This window comes from Drosophila nasuta, chromosome X (genome assembly GCF_023558535.2).
Source record: "Drosophila nasuta strain 15112-1781.00 chromosome X, ASM2355853v1, whole genome shotgun sequence".
Taxonomy (NCBI): domain Eukaryota; kingdom Metazoa; phylum Arthropoda; class Insecta; order Diptera; family Drosophilidae; genus Drosophila; species Drosophila nasuta.
This window is the reverse complement of record NC_083459.1, coordinates 15,559,858-15,579,115: the sequence shown is the minus strand read 5'-3', so window position 1 is coordinate 15,579,115 and position 19,258 is coordinate 15,559,858. Positions and strand designations below refer to the sequence as shown.

The following is a 19,258-nucleotide window of genomic DNA, read 5'->3' as shown; positions in this document are numbered from 1 at the left end:
TTATAAAAATCAATTTCTGCCTTGGCAGCAGGAGCCGAGGAAGGCAAACAAACAAACCAGAAACAAACAGCACAAGAAATAAATAAATAATGCTGCTGCTGCTGCTGTTTCAAGCACCGGCAATAACACAGCATAAAAAAAAAACACAAAGCATAAACTGATCGTAATCGAAAGCTGATCGACCAGACAGTTACCCCGCACAAAAGGGGGACTATTTCTCCCTTCCCTCCACATGTAATTCCCTTTGCAGCATTTTACGACTCGCAATCAAATTTACTTGATTGCCTTACGATGAGATATTTTGGTGCCCAGTTGATGCTCAATTATGTGGGCCACCCAAAAATAAAAAGCGAAACTTTCAGCTCGTCAATTTCTAATCATCAGCATTCTTTCCATTAAGAACTTTTCTTGCACAAACTTTCAATTGCTGCAATCGCTTGAAGTAGTCTTAAGGGTCAGTTGCAATCAATCATCAGGTTCTTTGTCGAGGTCGAGTGCAGAGCTCTCTTTGCGTTTTCAGTTCACTTTCCCAGTTGCTGCTCCCAGTTTACACATTATTCGCCTGCCTCGTCTCACGGCTCTAGCAAAAACAATGACAAAACTTAAACGCAGAGCGCTGAGAAGCAGCAGCAACCAAACCAACAACAACAACAACAACAATGAGAGCAAGCACAACGTCAAATCTTATAAAATAAACATTTATTTTTAGCACTGCGCACTCGTTTTTGTTTTTGTTATTGCTGTTGTTGTTGTTGTTGCCTTTTTCTGTGCTGTTCGCTTTTCTTGTTAATTCTCAAACTGGCGAAATGAAAAATGGAAAAAGGCACGCTGGCAAAAAGAAAACACAACATTTTTCAAGCGCCACAAGCAACGAGAATAACAACAGCAGCTAATTCAAATGCCAAACCCCAACCCCCTCTGTGCTCTGTGTAAGACGATCGATTTCCTCTTTTTCCTCAGCTTTCACTCGCAGTCTTCACTGCATTCTTATGCTTTAAGGTCTCTTTATGTTCCCTCCCTTGTCAACACACACAGCAAGTTGCCTTTTCATATTATCTGTCGTTTAGTGTTTGTTTTAAAACTTGTGTTTTCTTTATTTTAACGATCTACTGTTTAGTTTTGCTTTTCTTATTTTCCTGTTGCAGCGGCAAACTTCATAATTTCTTTTTACATTTATTGTTTTGCTTTATATTTTGGTATATTTTGTACTCTATGGTATTTTTTTAATGTGGTAGTATATGACTATACTTTTGCTATATTTTAGTACACTTGTTCAATATGAATTCAGTATATTTCACACAAATTCATTTTATTACTTTCTTATCTATTTGTATTCTTTTCGGTATTTAATTCTACCAATTCTTTCCTCTTATCTGTGTGTTTAGTTTGTCTTTATGTATTTTACTGATTTCTTTAGTTACATTTTAACAATCTTCCCTTTCTTTCTATATTTTCTCATATATTGTTTTGCTTTATATTTTGGTATATTTTGTACTCTATGGTATTTTTTTAATGTGGTAGTATATGGCTATACTTTTGCTATATTTAAGTACTGTTGTTCAATATGAATTCAGTATATTTCACACAAATTCATTGTATTACTTTCTTATCTATTTGTATTCTTTTTTGTATTTAATTCTACCAATTCTTTCCTCTTATCTGTGTGTTTAGTTTGTCTTTATGTATTTTACTGATTTCTTTAGTTACATTTTAACAATCTTCCCTTTCTTTCTATATTTTCTCATATATTATTTATTTTTTCTTAACACATTTGCCTTGCCTTTTCTTATCTGTTACGCGTTTTATTTTTGTTTATCTGTTTTCTGTTTTCAGCGGTTCCTCTTTTCTTTCATTTCCAAATGTCTGTCTCTCTATTTTACACTTTCCTGTTGTGTTTTTTTGTGTGTTTATATTTACACGTAGATCACATTCACATGATCTTCCTCTGACCCACCTTCTTTTCCCTCATTTATCGAGCACTGCAACTGCACAAGCTGTTATCAACTAGTTCCTCTTGGCGCTCCTCGCTCTCAAGCTATTGTCGTTGTCTCTCGCTCTGTTTCGCTTTCGAGCGAGTGCAAATTCCATTTTATTTTATTTACTTGGGGGTCTTTGCTTAATTAGCGTCTGTTGTTCTGCTTGTTATAGTTATAGTTATATTTTTTTTCTTGCTAGCTTCTTGTTGTTGTATTTTTGGAGGAAGAAGCGCAACGCCAACGCGGAAGCTTTTGCAAAAATGCTCCCACACTCAGACACAGACACTGTTTTTACCCCCCCTTCCCCAATTCAGTTACCACCTCCATTTGCCTGCCTGCCTGCCTGCCCCTTGTGCTCCCCTGCAGGCACTGCTGCAACACTTTTGGATCGACGCCAGCCATTGGAGGCGCTGCTGATTCATTTCAACTTTCGGCTTTTGGCTTTCGTTTTTCATTTCATTTCGTTCGCTTTGTTCGCCTGGCATTTTCTCGTTTATTTCGGAATGTTTTGCTGGTTTATTTTTTTTGGTTGGTTCACTTATCTTATCGCAGCGCATAATTGAAAGACACGATGACCTTAAAATATAATTAATAATAAATAAAAATAAAATAAAAACAAAAATAATAATCTGATTTCCCGCTCTATATAGACCGAGAGAGAGAGAGAGAAAGAGAGACAGACCTCATTTGGCACATGCCACATCATGCACCACATGCCCATCCATATTCACGAGGCCAACATGTCGGCTACTGAATTATGAGTTGTTTTTCTGTTTGTGTTTTCTGTTTTCGTTCTAGCCCGAGGAAGCCAGAGAGAGGGCGCTAGAGAGAGGAGGGAGAGGAAGACGCGACGACACATTCGGTGGGTCAGTTGAATTATCGTTCAACTCTAATTTGTCGCATGAGTAACGAATATATATTGGAAATAGTTGTTTGACACAAACACTGCACAAATAATGCACTGAATGGCAATGAGAGATGAGCTAGTAAAATATATTGCTCAATAGCGACCACGTTACGTATACGTATTGCATTAAGTATGCGCAGAGTTGCCAGTTGCCAGTTGCTCAAATGTTTCAAACTCGACAGCTGCTTTCCCTTTCAATTAAATAAATTAGCAAAAACGCAATAAAATAAAAACGCACCCTTTTTTCCCCAGCTCATATATAATTTAACAGCAACCCTAACAACAATTTGTGCCCTGCCTTTGTCTGTCGAAGAATTTGTACAAAATGCTGAATATTTCATAAACGATATGTACGCTTATTTGCCATGTTCTTATCAAATTTTCATTGCTTATCGATGTGTTTTTGTTTTTATTCTTGTGTGTAAACAATATGAAATAGTTATTATTATTTTTTGGGGTGCTGCAATATTTTTTTTGTGTTCGGTCTTGTGTTTAAATATTTACCTGGCCTATTTGTTAATTAATAATGAAGCACCCCAGAAAAGACCTTGTCCCATTTCAGCTCGACCCAAAGGTCTGACATGGCTCTTCGTCTCTCTCTGTCTGTCTAACCTAACACAGCCATTGTCCATTGACGTAATTTTCGATTTCATTTATTTTACATTTTACCTTGAAAGCTCTTTTCACATTGCTTGATATTTCTCTAAGCTTTTTTGTGGCGGAGGCACAGCACAGGACTCACATGCAACTTCAACTGTGACCTTAACACCTCTCGGTGCACAACTTGCTCGCTGTCAATGGGCTCAAAATCCGTGTCATTAACAGTCAGAGTCATAGTCATAACAATAACAATAACAGCGCGACAAGCATGGCTTGTTACCTGACCTGTGATCTCAGCATATCGACTAATTTGATACCCTATATTATTTTGTCGAAATAACATTATTATCGATTAGTCTGTACTATCGAAAATATGATCGATATATTTATATATTGAGTTTTAATATTAAATTTAATATTCAATGTATGTTAAAGAAGGATATAACATTAATTGATTTAAAACCTAAGCAACTCAATGAATAATATTTGGATTTTTCAAAACGATAATATTATCGATAGGGTGGTTATCTTAACTGCATAGAAATTTCTTTGGTTTAACCATCGTTTTTTCCCCATGACATGTTTACTGCTCATGTTTGTTTGTTGCTTGTTTATCAATTTCGTTAGATGAAGTTGCGCGAATACTTTTTGCCACATCTTATATGGCTACTACTTGTTTTATGGCAACAGGCATTTTCAACACTTTATGCTGCACTTTATTGCCGCGCATTTTACGATATGGGTAGAGGGTATTAAAACCACAGGCTGTAACCGCAAAAACCAGTGCAATATACTCTCGCCCCCCTCTCTCTCCGCCGCGGCGAACCTTGCCATAAAGTCAATGCTACCCAGTGCGAGAGAAAATACATACAAGTAAGTAGCAAGCACACTTAATACCCAGCAATGACGTCGGAGGCATCAACACACTCGGCTTGCTTTTCAGTTCACTTCCATTTTCTTCGCATTTTTTTGTGTCGTTTTGTATTTTGTCGCTCATTCTTTTGGCTTTTATTGTGTGTGAGTGTGTGTGTGTGTACTTTTTTGTGATGTTGCCCTGCACCATTATAAAAGCGTGTGTTGCAACAACAGCAACACTAACCATCTTTGATGATGGGTCAGGTGTTGCAAAAAACAGAAAAGAAAAGAAAAAAAGTTTTAACAACGCGAAGGCTTTAAATAACCTGCCACCACCACAATCTCAATCTCTCCTGCTTTCTTTCCGTTGCGCCGCAGCAGGAAGCTATTACGTTCGTTGGAGGCGTATATGTACGTGCCACGCCCACTGGACTCGACCGAGACGCGGACTGCACCTTTGACTGAATTCATGGGCTGTGCCAAAGGTCAAGGTGTTGCCGCCATCCAAGCTATTCCTTTCACTCGCGCTGTTTGGCCCCAAAAACTTGTTTTAAAAATATGCCCAAAACGCCGCAAATATTGCCAAAAGCCATTTGGGCCACGTGCGCTTGATGGCCACCCACAGGGGGGGATGGTTGAACCGGGGGGGCCTCTTGTCCACCCAACTGCTGTTGGTCAGTTGCAGACAGGGGGAATAACAAAAGAGAGAGAGCGAGATAGCACGAGAGGGAGGGAGAGAGAGAGACAAGGTCATTTGTTTTGTGCTTTGATTCACAATTGATTGAGATAGATAGCGCTAGATAAAGATACTTTAGTATCTTTAAGATTGATGAAAACAGATACGCGCCACGTTGTGCTTTAAATTCCACGGGCAACCTTTTAAACTCAACAACGAGCTACTTGAAAATGTATTTTTATTTAAACTAAAGCATCGAGATGTGAGACGATATTTGCATTAAATTTTAGTACTTTTAAAAATGGAAATAAAAAATGAAAGTTCATAAGCTTATTGCTGAAACTTATTTGATACATTTTTGGTACTTTTATTGTCTACTTTTCTGTACAAGTTTTCGAACAAAAAGAATTATCAGTTAACAGTTCAGTGAATTCAGCAAGCTTAAGCTGCAAATATTTTGAGATATTTTTAGTCAGTTGCTTTTGCATTGCAGTCAAACTAGCTACAAGTATTTTTTAAATTTAATAGGAGAATTCATGATTCATTTTTCAAATTTATCCTACATAATTTTCTGTCTATTTTTCAAGTCTAGTTTTCAAACAAAATTACCAATTAATAGTTCAGAGATTTCAGATAGTTTTTTTTACTGAATTACTGTCAAAGAACGAAAACTATTTTATGCTCTTATGCATTTTTAAAGCCAGAGTTGTATTATGCTTGTAGCGAAGTTAAAAATATGGATTTGAAGAAGAAAATCAATTATGAAGCTAGGTGCAATAGTTTGTGGACGCAAAAGTTTGTGGCCTCAGCAAATTGGGGTCTAGTTTAGTTCGAAACATAAGCAGCTTATAGTTGTTTGCAACTATAGCTGTGCGCTCCCCAAAGGCGAAGAGAAGCGAGAGAAGCCATTGATGAAAAAGCGGGGCATGTGTCATGTATTATGCAGTAGTGGCAGCAACAGCGTTCTATCTCTTTCTTGCTCTCTTTCTATGTTTCTGTTGCTGTTGCTGTTGTTACCCAACCAACCACATCGACATCCTGCACCCTGACAGTTGTGACCCCAATGGGAAAAAGCTACTACTCACTTTACTTCTTGGGGATTTCACTCTCTGCAGCAGTGGCGTGAGTTGCTGTCGCTGCTACTTCTGCTGCTGCTGTTGCTGCTGCTGTTGCTTGAAAGAAACTTTGTTGATTTATATTTTTACTTCTCATGAAATTTGCAGCAGAGCAGAGCAGAGCGGAGGGAAAGCAGCATGAAAGCAGGGGACACGATGGCGACAGCGACAACAGCTCTGGACGACAACGAGAACAGTTCGTGTAAAAGGCAATGGGCATTAAAATTGCATGCGCACTAAAGTATGCAATGGACAATGGGCAAATAGCAGCGCTTGGCATGTCAGCAATTAGAAATGGCAAAGCAAGACCGGGGGAAGGGGGAGAGTGAGAGAAGAAGAGGAAGGCAGGCTGTGAAGGAAGGAATTCCTTCCAGCTGAACTTACATGTTACGTCCAATTGCAGTGCGAGAGTGCACCATAAATCATGGCAAGTACACACTTACACACACACACACACACACACGCGCAGACACAACCACACACTCATACGCACACAGCGACACTTTTTGGTCTGTGACGTCAAAGTCAGCAAGGCGTTAACTGCGTTGGCGTCGTCGTCGTCGTTGTCGTTGCCATTGCCAGTTATTATTGCTCTGCTTCTTCTGCTCTTCGCACCTTTTATTTTTGCACCTGGCTGAACATCGCACACACGTGCCACGTGCCACGTCTCAAATTACCTGGCGTCTCCACGATGCAGCAACACAGCAGCAGCTCATCAATTATCGATAGTCGACGAGTGGGCTGAAAGAGTTGCTGCTGTTGCTGTTGCTGTTGCCCACCTTCTTTTGCACCTTCTCTGTCTGATATCTGATTAAATATATATGTACATATATATATATATATAGTTCTAAATATAAACTCTCATTACATTTAATTGCACACACTGCAAATGCAGCTGCCGCAAAACACGCAACTGCAACCTGCTACAACTAAAAAAAACTAATTAATTATTAACTTTGATGACTTAATATAGATTCCAAAGCATTATCGACTTTATTGGGGCAAAGTTTGCAGAGCAAAAATAACTTTCAGCTAACAACTTTAACTTATTGAATACTGCCACTGATATTAGATTCGAATCTTATAGTGTCCTAATATATAGACCTCTTAGATACGAAGCTAACATCAACAATCGAACTTGTCAATGATTTTGTCTAGTTTGTAACATGCTCGGTCACTCGGTCACTTTATTTAGTCATCAATTTTTTTTTTAGGAATATACGATATTCGAAGCTAATTTTGTTGATTCAATTGCATTTCTCAATTGCCCTACTTCTTGAACTTAAAAATATCGCACACAACTCGATTTGTGCCTTACATCCACTTGACGTGGACAGTTTTTACAGGTTAGTTTGCTTTGAAGTGCTCCCTCGTTACAATTGCGCTAGCTATACCCTGTAATTGGCTGCTTGAACAGCATCATAATTCGATGAAAAGTCCATTTGAAAAGTAATTTTGTTTCCCCCATTTTCAGCACGAAAGAAACGAAGTACGCTACGGCAAATCGGCTTTTATCGTTGGCACAAAAGTTATCAATTCACAAACAGGACTTTAGCTAACTGACCCATGGCAACATCATCTCACGAACACGAACAGGATAAAGGGCAAAACAGAGCAAGAGAGAGAGAGAGAGAGATAGAAAGAAGCAGCAAACGACTTGCTAACTAAGACACAAGGAGTAGAAGAAGAAAGAAAATGAAACTCGCAACTTGACTGCAAAAATAAAGTAAGAAAAAGTAAGTCAAAAGGTCAAATGTATTATTAAGTTTCATGTATCCTCCATGTGCGTGTGTGTGAATGTGTGTGTGTGTGTGTGTTGGGTGTGTTGCTTAAAGAAATTACATTTTTGGGGTTAACCGGTCAGGCGGCCTGACGCTTGTCGCTTTTCGTTGGCCTCGTCAAAGCGGCGACCTTCAAAATTGGTCGACAGCCGTGTTAAGCCCTCAAGTATCCTTTTGGCAACACCCACACAGGCTCACATACACACACGCACACACATACACGCGCATACAAACACTCGCTGTCAAACACTTACATACACATGTCATTAGCCGCAACATTTTGCGCCGTTGGCATTTTCTCGTTTCACGTTTGTTTTTTTTTTCCTGTTTTTTTTTTTTTTTTATTTGAACCTCTCGCTCATTTTTATTTGCCAAGTGCACGCAATGTGACAAACAACAAAAGCTGAAGAAGTAAAGCGATGCGAGAAAACATCGCACACAACCTCAGCTCAGTTCCCCCAATGCCCCAACACCCTCCCTTCCAGTGAGTGGGCGTGGCACTTAGTGTGGTCGCCTATGTGCAAAATTATAGTGTCATATCATGTAACATACGAATACGAAAACGAAAACGAATGCGACTGCGAATAGTCGCCGTAAGTAGCAAGTGGGCAGCCTCCCTCACGCCCACTTTGTCGGGGCATAATCCACTTGAATTTCGTTAGCGAAATCATAATTAAGCGAGTGAGATTGCGAACCGCATCACAGTAGACGGCGACAATGATACCCTGTAAGCAGTTGAATACTATGGCACATATTTATAGTTAAAGTTATCGATATCGATAGTAATTCTGTACAAATGCTGTTACACAAATTCTTCCAGAAATACGATATGTTAAATATTGTTTACATGTTAACTCAATAATAATAAAAACTAGAAATTCATTTTCGATAAATACCGATAACGATAGTAATTGCTAGTCGTAGACTACACATCAAGAAAATTTTAATTAACAATAATATAACGAAGATATTATACGATACATATTTCTCAGATAAATATTTGGTTAATCATAACCGAATCATAACATTTTTGAGATATTTGAGAAATACAAATTCGATAAATGATAGCGATAGATACAGTTGTCAGGAAAATTTTAGTTAAGCAAATTGTTGTAAAAAATAGGGATTACTAATCCTTATTCCCTTAACGATAACGATAGAAATAGTAGATACGATATATATTTCTCTTAACAAGTATTTCCGTTTGATAAGAACGCTTTCGATAAATTATAACGATAGTAATCGAAAACCATACTCCACACATGAAAATCATTTTAATTAAACAATTTGTTGAAATCAGTAGACATATTTCTCAGACAAATGTTTCCATATTTTTGACAAATCTAAGAAACTAGAGATATTCGATAAGTACTTAACACGCTTTGCTTACTATCGATAAATAAAGCTCATAAAGGTTTCCCCCGGAGAATAGAGAGAAACAAGTTCCAATATACAAGATAAATGACTACATCGTAATGACCTTTGAATGTGTAACTGTTTTAAAGGGTATAAGAGGCACTTGCACTTGTTTATTAGCAATGAACAGTAGCAAAAGCAGCAGCAGTAAATGTAACTGCTTGTTGTTCAGTTCAGTTCTGCTCCGCTCCGCTCTGCTCTGCTCTGTTCTGTTCTTCACGTCATTCCGTTAGAGCCGCTGGTGAGTTCGCTTTGCTTTTGGGGTTCGGGTTCAGTTCGCTTTGAGGTTTTTGTTGTTGTTTTTTGTTTTTGTTTTTGTAAATTATTCTTTTCTCTTTCTGTCATTGTTGTTGTTGTCGTCATTCGTATTGTTGTTGTTGTTGTTGTTGGTTTTTTTTGGTTGCTTAAGCATGCATGAAGCGTGCTCTTATTTAATGAACAAACTTTGCGGTTTTGTTGGCTTTTCGTTAGCCACTTGTCGTAATATGATTGCAGTTTGTTGTTCGTCCGTGGTTTCTTTCTCTTTGCTTTTGGATGGATGGATGGATGACAACAGCAAACTCTTGACGTCTGGTCAATAGCATAAGAAACTATGAGTTTAATGTGCGAAATGAGACCATAATGGCTATAAAAACACAAACCCAACAAAAGAAAACAAAAGGTGCACGCACGGAAATGCCGCCTTTAATCTGAAATTAATGTTCAAGTTAGCAGCAAAACTTGAACATTTGGGAACCTACTTAAATACACTTGCTTGGCATGTAAATAAGAAAATTTAATGAGCTCAACTTGCATGCTTCAAAAACATAAATTTAATAATCCAATTCTTGTTTGGTAGAAGTCTAAACTTTTTTTTTTTTTTGTTTGACATGAACCAGTCAATTATTGCAAGTATCCGAAGTATCCATCTGAAGACACACCTTAGCCAAATAATTCGTAATTCGGACTGCACGCGAGCGCAAACACCCAATTAGCCATCAAACCGTCATCAATATCGCCTGCTTGACGAAATGACTGCAGCCCATGCTATAAGACTCGACTCGAGTCGACTCAGCTCGAAAGCTAATCAAAAAATACTTAAACCAAATGGAGGCACATTACGAGATATTGTAGGGTATTGCAGACCACCCACACACACACACACACACACACACACACACACACACACAACACTAAACAGCAATCATTTGGATTTTCACTTCCCGTCGCAGGTGGCACGCAATGAATGTGCCCCGATGGCGGCGGCATATTATCGCATTTAGTATTTGTAATAATAATAATATTGTTATTATTCCTTTTATTATTACATGCATTAATCATGTTATTATTTCACTGATATTATTAATAATATTATTATTATTATTATTCTTATGGCTGATTGCTGATTGACTCAAGTGAAGGTTATGACATTCAAATTCTATTTTCAATCAGTGTCGTCGCCGCACAAAACTTGAAAGATGCCCCCCGACAATAACAACATATGGCATGGGTCTCTGGCGACATCGACGATGACAACAACGACAGCAAAGTCGACGACAACAAAGTCAACCAACTCAATTATACAAATATTATACAAACATTAGAAATGCATCAAGAATAACGAAGGATATTTGAGCACGAAACTATATCGTGGCGCAAATGGGGAAACGTGGAGTGAGGAAATGGAATGCGAGTCTTCGTACTAGGGGAGACCTTCACTCTGATTACTTCACCCCCTCCCACTCCCAGCAGAAGCATATTGTAATCGATAACACTGCGCAATCAAGTTTCGCAATCGAATTTGCACATTGTCGCTACCTAAATAGATACATTTTTGTTCTATTATTAACTTCTGTGTTGTAATCAATATAGACGTGGGCTGTACGCACTGTGTGTTTGTGTGTGTGCGTTGTCTTTGATACGCATCTTATCGTCATGTCAAATATCGTGATTGCAATCGACATTGATAGAGCGAATAAATTTAGTTTTTTGAAGGTTGCCAACTACCGTTTGACAACTTGGAGTGTGTCAAATGTCAGATGTGTAACAATACGATGGATTGCCAACGATTTTCAGTAATTGATACTATAGAAATAATAATATATTACTTACTATCGATAGTATCGATCATGTTTGAAAAACGTTTAAATTAAAAATAAAAGCATACTTTTCCTGGATGCGTTATCATAATTTCAAGTATATTTTATTATTATATGAGTATAATTTTCGAGCACGATGTCACTTACTATCGATAACAGTTAACACGAATTAATACTGTAGTATCGATTGCAGTGATGACGCCTTCAAAGTTCCAAATCAAAATAAATAGTATAGAACTAATCAAAACGTATATTTTTTCAGTTGTAAAATAAACATTTCAATTAAGATTTCTGCGTAAATTTAAAAGCTGAACACAACTCTCTCGATGACAACTTTTTGTTACGTAGTGTACAGTCAATTTGAACTTAAGCACGGATGTTACTGGATGTCTCTCTACGTAACCTTCGATGAGTTCTGTGCTCTGTGCAGCTGATTAGCTAAATGGTTTCTTTTTTTTTTTGTATTCCCCTTTTTTTTGGTAGTGGGTGCAGTTCTTTTTTTCGGCGGTTTTTTTTTGCTTGCTTGTGCTCCCTCTTTGTTCAGTGGGGGGACAATGCTATCGAATCACGTGAATGAACTTGTTTGCACACGACAACAATTGCGAATACGTAATAAAAAAAATAATAATAATAAGGCTTGACGTAGTCGGCAGATAAGCTCGACTATCGAAATACCCTAAGGGAAATTCAACAGATGCTTATCGCAATTAGAAAATTATAACAATCTATTGGGCAATAAATCAAGCATGAAAAAAACATAAATTAAGTTGATTTTCAAGCAAGAAGATACGCAAACATAATTACTGCTTATTGCATATCGTTTTCACATGGACTTTATCTACGATTATATAGCTTTCGCAGCGATTATAGATATACAGGGTATGTATATGGCAGGCGACAGCAAACAGCAAACAGCAAATTTCATTGCTCGACGACTGTTTCCGTTTTCATGTCTGTGGCAAATTTTTGCACACTCAACGCCAATCAATTTCGAGATAGTTTACGATTATTGTTTTTTAGCTGAATGCCGTTCCGAGGGGATGATGCCAAGAGTGTGTTGATTTTTGTTAGTGGGTGTCAGTCGCGTGTCACATTCACAACTATGCTACATTAATGTGTGTGTGTGTGTGTGTGTGTACCCTATAGATAGGGAAATGTTATGTACTCTAGTTGCCCTTCCCACCTCCCCAAAAAAACAGATATATTCACATTGGGGGTGCATAATATGCCAGAATTTATTTGACATTTGCAAATCTGGCGTGTGAAAACAATTAGATACCACAAAACTGTATTTGCCGATTCAAGTGGGGGGGAGGGGAAACGCTGCTCGATGGGGTCACACGCGGTAAATGTTTACCGGAAAAACTAGCCACAAATGTCAGACACCAAAACAGCAACAGAAACACAGCAACAGCAATCAGCAACATTGATAATGGTTCTGACAATGACAATGCACTCTGTTGCATAAACGGTGAGTGTGTTGGAAAAGTGGGGGAAAAGCTCAACGGACACACAACAAGTAGCAAATATGTCAGCAAGATCATATTAGTTTTCACACACTACAACTACACAACTCTTTCTCTCTTTTTTGCAGTGTCTGTAAAGTGTCTGTAACATTTTTATTAACATTTGTTAGCTATGTTAACGGTGTAAAAGTAGACAAAGCGGCCATGGAAATTATTTTAATGGCCATGTGCAGAGGCTTTTAAGTTAAAGTGCTCACTATAATTTACATTATACAGAGATTTAAATATCTCACTAACATTTTTAGCATAGCTTTGAAGCGTGTTAGTTAACATTGCAATGTTAAATTTTGCTTTAGTTCGCAACTAATTTAATTGCAGAACTTTGTGCAGAGCTAATATTATTTGTATTCAATAAAAGACTACGTCTCTCTCCAGATGGAATGAAATGGAAATGGAACCAGCTAAATTGGTCATATGAAAGCAGAGTTGTCTACACTATCATATTGTAAAATGATTAAATTCCTTTACATGTTTCATTTCGAATGTGAATAGGAAGTGAAACAAAGTGACAATAAACTAAAGTGAAATAAAATGGAATTAAAACACCTCGATGAATACAATGTGAAGTAGAATTGAAAATCACTCCAATTGGAGTGATGAAGTGAAAACGAATTTGGGGAATGACATTAAAGTGAAACAGCAGTAACTGTACTTACATCACATACGAATAAAACGGAATTGGAACAAATTGAGAAAGATGTGAAGCAGAATTCTAACATACAACCATTTTCGAAATATGGAATGAAATGAAAGGGCAATAAAAGGCGAAAATCAATAAAGTGAAGGGATAAAAATGCGAATTCGTAGAGAAATGGAATTGAAATGAATGGCAAACATATTTCAAGCACTTGAATGAAGAAACTTTGAGCAGAGTTAAGAACACGACACTTGATGTTGTTATTACAACAATAGTTATCGCTGCTTGGTATTCTTATTACACTAGATGTTTTGTTGTTATAATTGTTGTTGTTTTTATTGTTGTTGTTGTCGTTGCTGGTGTGTTGTGTTGTGCTGTGTGCTCAACTACGTAATGAGAGGATTAGCCCAAAGTTCTCAATGCCATTGGGGCTTTAGATGGCTTGTGCAAACAGTGAATGCCAATTGATAACTAGTTGGGTCATATCTACACGGTGTGTAGTGCACGGGGTTGTGTGAGCGACAATGTAGACGGGGCGTTATACAAACACACACACACAAACTCACACACACACATATACACAAGAGGGACATGTACAGCACACGAGCGAGAGGGAACACGATAGAGCGAGAGAGAGAGAGCGAGCGATACTCTGATGATAATGAATTTTGCTTTTTTTTCTGAGGACTTGCACAGAGAGAGACAGAGAGAGAGAGAGCGAGTTCGAGAGAGAGAGAGATTGATTGGGTGAATAGTATACCAAATTCGGCAACGAAGAAATCACGCAATTTCAATCTGGATTTCTTGGGCTCCTCGCGTGGATGATGCACCGTTATTTGATCGCCATCGGCCGATATCATCGTCTCGCTTGGTGGCGATATCGAATATTGTTGCAACATGCGACGCTGCTGTTCGGTCAGCTCGTCCAGCGGATCGTTCGTCGTCGAGGATGCTGCGGATCCGCAACTCGTCGCACTCGAGGGCGTCCCACAGCCGCCACCGCCGCCGCCGCCTCCTCCTCCTCCTCCACCGCCGCCGCCACCACCCAACGACGCCAGGGACGCCAAGGTTGACGTTGAGGCACCAATGCCACCGACACCACCAGAAGCGGCCAATTGTTGAGCAATGAGCAGCTTCTGTGCATGCTCTTCGGCCTCTTTTTGGTTTTTGAAATCTTTCATTGGCACATATATACACACACATATATTGTATATAGCATATCACATCATATATAGTATATAGATATATATATTCATAATATAATAATAAAGGGATAAATCAAAATCAAGGAGCAAATTGTGCTAGGACAAGTTCAACGGCGGAAAAACACTTAAGTGAGGAATATCAGGTAAGAGAGGAAGACAGAGACAGAGAGAGAGAGAGAGATAGCTTCGTTGTTATTTTGTTGTATTACCTATTCACTTTGTTCTTGAACACAACAACAATAATAACATATGCTTGTACAATTGTTTTGGATACGAGTTCTTTGATTGTTGCCTTTGATCTTTAATTAGCCTCCACAATTAGGTTACGCAAATTGAACTCTCTCATTAACATTTTTAATTCTTCGCTCTATATGCTCTATTACTTGTAAAGCTTTCTCTTTGCATAATTCAGATATCATCTGCTTAACACCGCTCTTAGCTTTACGCAATAAGTGTTCTACATTGTTCCCAATAGAGCTGATTAACAGCGCTGTTAACTTAACATGTTCCACATTGATTCCAATGGCTGCCTGCTGGAATTGTAATTGCAATGGTGCTCGTTTTTTTAATTTCTTTCCATTAATATTTTTGCTCTATTTTTTTAATAATATTTCGTTTCAATGTAATTTTGAGTAATTTTCTAACTAGCCTTGCTTTTAGCGGTTAACTGTTTTGCTACCAAATTGTGTTGAAATCCTTTTACATTTCTTCATAAAATAAAAAAAAATCAAACCATGCCTTTTCATTCCACTTTTATTGTACGAATGCATTTGAGAGTTTGCGAAATGTGGTCAAAGCGATGATGCACTATGACTCTTATGACACTGTTGAGAATAAAGAAATCGATTGGCCGGTGAGGCGAAAGAAAATCAAATGAAATTACAAGACGATAATCTGATGATGCCCTTAGCTGACGATGACGACGACGACGTCGACGATGGCTGAAAGTGCTTGAAAATTCAATTTCAATTTGCAATTTGAAAAATGAAATTTGTGACCGCCAAGTGGGGATCAAAATTAATGACAATTTTTTTTTTCTTGCGTTGTGTGCGAGAGTAGAGCGAGGGCGGCTAGCTGACCTTGGAATGGGGCGTGTCTGGCAGAGAGTCCAGCATGAGTAATGTGTACTTTGTGGGGCAACTTAGTATTTCACCAAGTTGTTTGCCACAATTGCGGAAATGAACGAGTTACAAATACTACAGAGCAACAAAAATAAAATAAAATAGATAAGGAATTGAATGAATGGGGAAATAGGGAAATGGAAATGACATTTTTGTGGCCAAATGCAATTTTCGCAAAACAGTCGCAAGTTGTCAATAAAGCAAACCGTTCATTAGCTGCATGTTTAGCAGCGCCCTCTGGGTGTCGTGTCAAAAGGGGAGCAGACGCTAAGCGGCTTAAGCTTGTGAAGGCTGTGGCCCACAACAGCCTTCCTTCCGCTTCGGTTGCATCGCCGCCCAACCACCCCGATAAACTATTTAACGCTTACGAACGAGAATGTCACACACACACACAGACCCACATTCAAAGTCAGCCTGCTTATGAGAATGAGAATGATAATGATAATGCTAATGCTGCCGCTAATGCGAATGCTAATGATAATGACAAACTTATGCAGACAAAATTGTTTGCTGCTCACGCGACTAACACAGAAAAAAATAAACCTGATTCACAATTATTCTATCTTATCGCTATAAAAATTGTGCCGATGACGTCATCAGTGCGCTGCTGCGGCTGATAATAACAGCAAAGCGTCAGAGATTAACAGCAGCGTCAACGATCAACTGTTATTAATAGAGCGCAGCGCTGTTAAGTTACGTAGTGTGCCACTGTTAAATTGTTAATGAGCTCTCATTTTAAAAAATAAAGCACACACAACATGTTGACAAAAACAAACGGCAACAACAACAAGATTCGTTTGTTGCATTTGAGAAGCAATGAAAATCAATTAAAATTAATTGATTCAAAAGTCAAATTAAAGGGGGGAGGCCGCTGCTTACAATAACAGGCCGCTTTATGGCGCGCCTTGTTGATGTTGTTTTCTTGTTGTTGTTTTTATTGTTGTAATTGACTGCTCGTTGATGTTGATGCTGCTTGTTTGTTGCAAATTAAACGAACAATGTGCAATAATTAGAAAATGCAATCGCTTTGAGGCACACACGCTCTCTTATTCTCTCTCTCTCTCTCTCTCTCTCTGTTCTCTCTCGCTTGTCCGACTATCAGAATTAGGTTATAAATTAAAAGTAGGGTGGGGAGGAGAGAAATTGGAAGTAGGGAGATAAACAGCTTAAGTTGAAGAGTTGTTGATTAGCTTTTCTGTGATTATTTATTTCTGTACTTACTTTCTAGCAGCCGCTGTATGAGACTGTCGACATTTAAATCAAAGTCGCCCATTTTGTTATTGTTGTTGCTGTTGCAGGCAGCAGGGGAATTCCAATTGGAATTTATACGCTGCAACTCGACACACTAAAAAATGTTGTTGTTGCTGCTGATGCCGTGTACTTAATTTCTGTGTGACGCAAAAGGCAATTTCACTTTGTAACACTTTTCAGCGCTTTTTTTGCTGCTCTGCTTGCGTTGCGTTGCGGCGTTTTACAGTTAAATGTTGTTGCTGTCGCTGTCCGCTGTTGCGATGTTGTTGTTGTTGGTAATGGTGCCGCTGCGACTGTCGAATCTTCTTTTTAAGGCTATTTTTGTGCTATTTTGTTTTTTTCTCTTTTTGATTATTTCTCACTGGTTGCACTGGCAAAAAAATATATACATATATCTCATATACGATTGCGAACGCGTTCCTCGTGTCATTTAGGTAACTTAAACAAAATTTCACGTTAGATAAAAACTAGGAGCGTTTGCTGTGTCTTAGTGCTACTCCGCTTTAAAAACAAATAAAATAACCAAACATGGCGACAGACTCGCGTGAACTACAAGTTAAGTGTGACCGATGACAAGCACCGCGCGCACACAGAACACGTACTAGATAATGCCAGAAATGCTCAAAATGACCAAATACTAAAAATACCAAGATGATGTTGATACACAGCATTTAGGTAATATTTTTTTATTTATTAATTTAAATTATAAGAATCCGAGTATTAAATTTATTACACAATTCTTTTTGTATTGCGAATATGTGCAGAGCAGCTTATTACACACAAATTGATTAGTGCAAAATAAGAAATACAGCTGTTGTCGATAGCACGCAATCAGTCAATTAAAAAAGTTGCGTAGTGATATCGAATAATGTGTTATAGAATAAGTTCAAAAAACCTTCAAAATTCGAATACATTTGAAGAAAAAACGAAATAATATTAATAATAAATAATTTGTCGAAATGTTCCTCTTGAGCGTATTTGCGTTCACAGCCAACTTCACGGCGCTCAGACTTGCGCTAACAGTGCGCTGTGTTTATCAACACAATATCGAATTGGCGCTAAAACCCGACTGCGAAACAGCTGCTTCAGTTATTGTTTGGCAATGAATTATTTTCCAAATTATTATTCAATTGAGGACATATTTGTGACCCAAGAGAAGGTGGAGTGCAAGGTCAATACACGTCTGCAGCGCATGGGTAAGTGTGCATAAACTATATCAAACATTATTACCAATTAATCGCTTTGGCAGGTTTTCTGGATGCCGGTTCAGAGACGGAACATTTGGAGCCGGGCCGTAATATCAATTTGCCGCTGTGGTATATCAAGGAGCTAAAAGTAAATAATGCCTACTTTACCATAGCTGTGCCTGAGATCTATAAGAACGTCCACAAGGCCGTTTGTGAGGCGGAGACGACACACATCGAGCTGGGGCGGCTGCATCCATACTTCTATGAGTTTGGTCGCTATCTAACGCCATACGATCGCAATCATGTGATCGGACGCATCATATTCGAGACGTTGCGGCAGCGTGTGCGCCATCTACTAGACATATCCAAGAACGATGTGGGCGCCAGCAAGCCGGAGCATCGTCTGGACAGCATTGAGAGTCGACTTCATGAGGCTGGAGTGCGAACGAACACTTTGGTAAGTGTTTAACCGTCGATCGAAACTTGACATCCAGGGTTAACTATCAATAACTACTTATAGTACTTGAACTGGTTGCAAATGAGCGGTAACAATATCCGCATCTCGGAGCTGGTCGAAGAGCATCAGAAGAAACGCAAACGCGCCGAGCGCAGTGATGATGAAGGAGGGGATGATGCTGGAGGTGATTCACCGAGTCGAAAGAAACGCAGCACAATGTGAACGAAGAAGGACATAAAACAAATATATATAGTTTTTATTTGATGGCTCACACATTTATCAATATCTCAATACTTATGTATTTATGTATATATATAGTATGTATGTTTAAAATCAATTTGTCATAAAAAGCAAATACACCATGTTCGTTGTGCCGTAGATTTCCAATAATCCCAGCAGTCTTATTATATGATATACATAACGATAATAATAATCAGTAGACCCAATCGACTCTTAATCAAATCAAAGAA

At 38.4% G+C, this 19,258-nt stretch overlaps 2 protein-coding genes across 3 annotated transcripts in view; one reads left to right on the top strand and one right to left on the bottom strand.

Annotated features, from left to right (window-relative positions):
• The window catches only part of LOC132797425 (serine/threonine-protein phosphatase beta isoform), a 31,252-nt gene extending 13,554 nt beyond the window's left edge, over window positions 1–17,698 (bottom strand). Inside the window, exons 1-2 of one of the 2 annotated variants that reach the window (XM_060809197.1) lie at window positions 17,115–17,698; window positions 14,328–14,741 (exon numbers count right to left, since the gene is read on the bottom strand). In XM_060809197.1, the coding sequence (XP_060665180.1) occupies window positions 14,328–14,741; window positions 17,115–17,166 (466 nt within the window). In that variant the 5' untranslated portion in view covers window positions 17,167–17,698. The remainder of the gene's footprint in view (window positions 1–14,327; window positions 14,742–17,114) is intronic. The other variant, XM_060809198.1, reaches the window with a different exon arrangement.
• Window positions 17,699–18,098: 400 nt separating this feature from the next.
• On the top strand, window positions 18,099–19,178 carry LOC132797428 (DNA replication complex GINS protein PSF3). Its single transcript, XM_060809201.1, has 3 exons — window positions 18,099–18,340; window positions 18,394–18,788; window positions 18,852–19,178. The coding sequence occupies exons 1-3, from the start codon at window positions 18,247–18,249 to the stop codon at window positions 19,008–19,010; spliced, it is 648 nt and encodes a 215-aa protein (XP_060665184.1). The 5' UTR covers window positions 18,099–18,246; the 3' UTR covers window positions 19,011–19,178.
• Window positions 19,179–19,258: the final 80 nt, after the last annotated feature.